General features: G+C 38.5%; 1 protein-coding gene across 1 annotated transcript; it reads right to left on the bottom strand.

Annotated features, from left to right (window-relative positions):
• Positions 1–278: 278 nt before the first annotated feature.
• LOC105530284 (T-complex protein 11 X-linked protein 1) lies at positions 279–3,155 on the bottom strand (the record flags this gene model as incomplete). The annotated part of the gene is made up of 3 exons (XM_011967761.1): positions 3,092–3,155; positions 2,469–2,606; positions 279–457 (listed from the first exon to the last, which is right to left on the bottom strand). Coding segments are annotated over exons 2-3 (306 nt in total), but the record flags the coding sequence as incomplete, so codon positions are not given.
• Between the last annotated feature and the right edge of the window lie 67 nt (positions 3,156–3,222).

The following is a 3,222-nucleotide window of genomic DNA, read 5'->3' as shown; positions in this document are numbered from 1 at the left end:
AGATTATGGATTTTTTGGATTTTGGAATATTTGCAGCATACTTGTAGTATACTGCAATGAGCATTTCCTTTGAGCATCACATTGGTACTCGAAACGTTTTGGAGTTTGGAGCATCGTGGATTTCAGATTTGGGATGTTCAACCTGTAACTGGAGTGGTTTATTACCTGTTTAAATATAATTTGCTGCTTTGACCCTTTAAAAGTTATAATTACACTGGTTTGTTGGTACTATATAAGACATACTCAACCATTAAATTTATTAATAAGATGCTTCAAACCTGACCAAAAGCCATTTGTGCTATGTACCTACGCCCCAGGAAGAGTAAACTGGAAAAAAACCTGAATAATCTGTACCTGTTTGAAGGTAAAATGGTCTCTTCCACATAGAAATCTTGGTTTACTACGATTTCATGTGCGATGCTCAGCTTGGAAACTTCATTAACTGTCTCTATCAGATCTGTGACAGAAAAGACATCAGGTCTGCTCTCTGGGAAAAAAAAAAAAAGTGTAACCATCATCAACAGGGAACCCACAGAAGGAGAATTTTTATTTTATTTAGAGATTCACTCTGCCAAGTAAGGCTCCCAAGTTTAGATTCATCAAACGGATCTTACACAGACTCATTCAAACATTTTACTATTAGAAGTTTTCTGAAATCCTTGCTCTTCAATAACACTGAACATCTCAGAGAAGTCAGGCATGGGAGGAAGAAATTAGTTTTTGAAAAACATAAAACAGATTTCAAAACCTTCCACTTGAAATGTAAAACCATAAGTAAAACACAGCAAACAATGAATAAGTTGTGATTTGTAAAATTAACGTGTATCTAAAAGTAACTGTGTTCCCACTGTTCTCTTCCTACCTCAGGGGCTACACACAAGATGAAGGCTAAAATCTCCTTATAGATACCACACAAATCTTACTAGATGGCTCTAAAGCTGAATCCTGCCTCTAAAACAGTAGTTGCCAAATCTGGGGATTCAACAGACAACATTTCAAAACACGAGTGACGGATAATGATTAGAACAATTTTTATTTTTCCACATATGGACATGAAAGCAAACAAACAAACAAACAAACAAGAAAACTACCCTACATCATCAAAATAATCACTTCATAAAAAGAAAACATATTTTAATACCTCAGAAAGTATAAAGAAAACACAGTCAGCATTAAGAATAATTTTAAATTGAATCAATTTAACATTATTTTGAAAACTCATTACAACATCTTTATTGTTTTATTTCATTCAATATTGGTAAGAACTATGTCACAGCCCGGCATTGGAATTTGGGAACCAATGTTCTAAATTCATTATGCAGAGTACTTTCGGTAGTGGAACAAAGTATACATAGTAGTTACAATTATTACTCGATATGTAAAATAAAATATGCAATAAAATGATTTTGTAACTCAATTTCAATGTAATTTCATAACTTGGTGAGAGAGAACTATTGATCCTCAAGATATAATAAAACTCACATATAAGAATCCTAAAACTCACTCCAAGAAGATGGTCTATGTATGCCCATTTATTTTTCATAAAAAAACAGTCGATGAGACTTTTCTTGAAAAGTTAGTCTCATCAACTGATATTTCCTTTCTATCCTAACGAAAAAGCTACATATGTTAAAATACACCATCTACTTAATTCATTAAGACATCATTTATTTGAGAGGCATTATGAAGTCTGAATTGTGCCATTCTGCTTACTAGCAGTCGCCCCAAGTGGCCACCAGAGAAACACATGTGATTCAACTTCATACTTTTTCCCGCTTCAGTCTTCAAGAGGTTAGATCAAACTGCTACATCTGGAGAGGTCTGCAGATTAATCTTTGGTTAAATTCACTGGAGATTATTGTAAAATAACTGCAATTGAGTTCCTGTGAGGTTGGACTAGTCAAGCCAAAGCTTCAAATGCCTAATATAAGGTGTGAAAAAGATTTAAAGTCCCAAAGTTCACATAAAAATGCTATTATTAAAGATCTAAATAATTTTACCCCAGAGCAGTGGTAATTTTTATGTCAACAAAGCACCCCTGGAAAAGGACAGAACACAATTGAAGCAACAGATAATTTGGATCACTTCTGATCTGTCCTAGATCTACCATTTACACTTTACAAAATCAAAATACAAAAATGCTATTTATTTCCCATGCTTTGAACTGACTAAATCACTCTCGACTATTGTAAAACACAAGTAATTTGCTTTGTTGGTCTCTTTCTCTAAAACCAAAATCTTTTAATTTTACTTACCCATTAGGGGCCTAAGTCCTGCATGTAAAAATTAGAGGGGGCAGGAAGACGAGAGAAAGAATCATCCAAAAGAAGACTAACAGAAGGATTAGTAAGGAGAAATGCAGGGTTGCAAGAGCCTTCTATATCCCTTGAAGGCCCTTAAATCACAGGCTGTCTATTCCTTTAGCCTAATTGCTGTCCATAGAAGTGATGACATGATTCTAGACCTACCAGGACACTGGTCATGTAAACAGAAACTCTTGCTTTTCTGGCTCTGCCCTGGTGTTTTAGGCTCAGGGGCCCCATTCTCTGCTACACTGGGATCATTCTGGAACACAGTTTCCTCAGTCTTCGGCATCTTGATGTTATCTGGAACTGGAGAGAAAAGAAGAGGCAAGCTGTGTAAGACCTGACTCTCGCCCACGGACAAAAAGAAAGAGCGCTCTTCAACTACAATTGGGTGTCCTGGTGAATGAACCCTCTGTCCTCAGTTGAAAGGATTAAGGACTAGGGCTCAAAGGTTCTCAAAGGAACAACTAGGGTCTTCAAACAGGCCTTGAGGGGAAGGGGAATTAGCGGCACTTCCTTTACTGAAATCAAGAAGTTTAGTGTCGGGCAAGCAGAAGAGGAAAACAAGGCCCAGAGATGGACAATAACTCGCCAGAAGCGGGGCACACTGCACATTACTGACCAAGCTAGGAAAGGAATCTTTCTCGGCTCTGGCTACCTTTCACTGGTCCTGGAATACCTTCTAACTCCTTAGCTCCTGCTCCAGACCTTCCTGAAGGGGCTCTGGCGGCCTGGACTCAGGCAACAGGGTATCCCCCACGGCCCTCGGAACCCTAGTCCCTCACCTCCTCCTAGTCCTTGACTGGCTGCCTCGCCGCTGTGTCTGCTAGTGAAGCCCCTCTGCCTGCCCAACCTGGTCCTGGGAAGTACCATTGTAGCCAGCAGGAGAGGGGAGATCATCAGAGAGGAGTAGGAC

The sequence above is a fragment of the Mandrillus leucophaeus genome, unplaced genomic scaffold, assembly GCF_000951045.1.
Source record: "Mandrillus leucophaeus isolate KB7577 unplaced genomic scaffold, Mleu.le_1.0 Scaffold809, whole genome shotgun sequence".
NCBI lineage: Eukaryota > Metazoa > Chordata > Mammalia > Primates > Cercopithecidae > Mandrillus > Mandrillus leucophaeus.
Note: the sequence above shows the minus strand (reverse complement) of the source record. Positions and strands in the feature narration are given on the sequence as shown.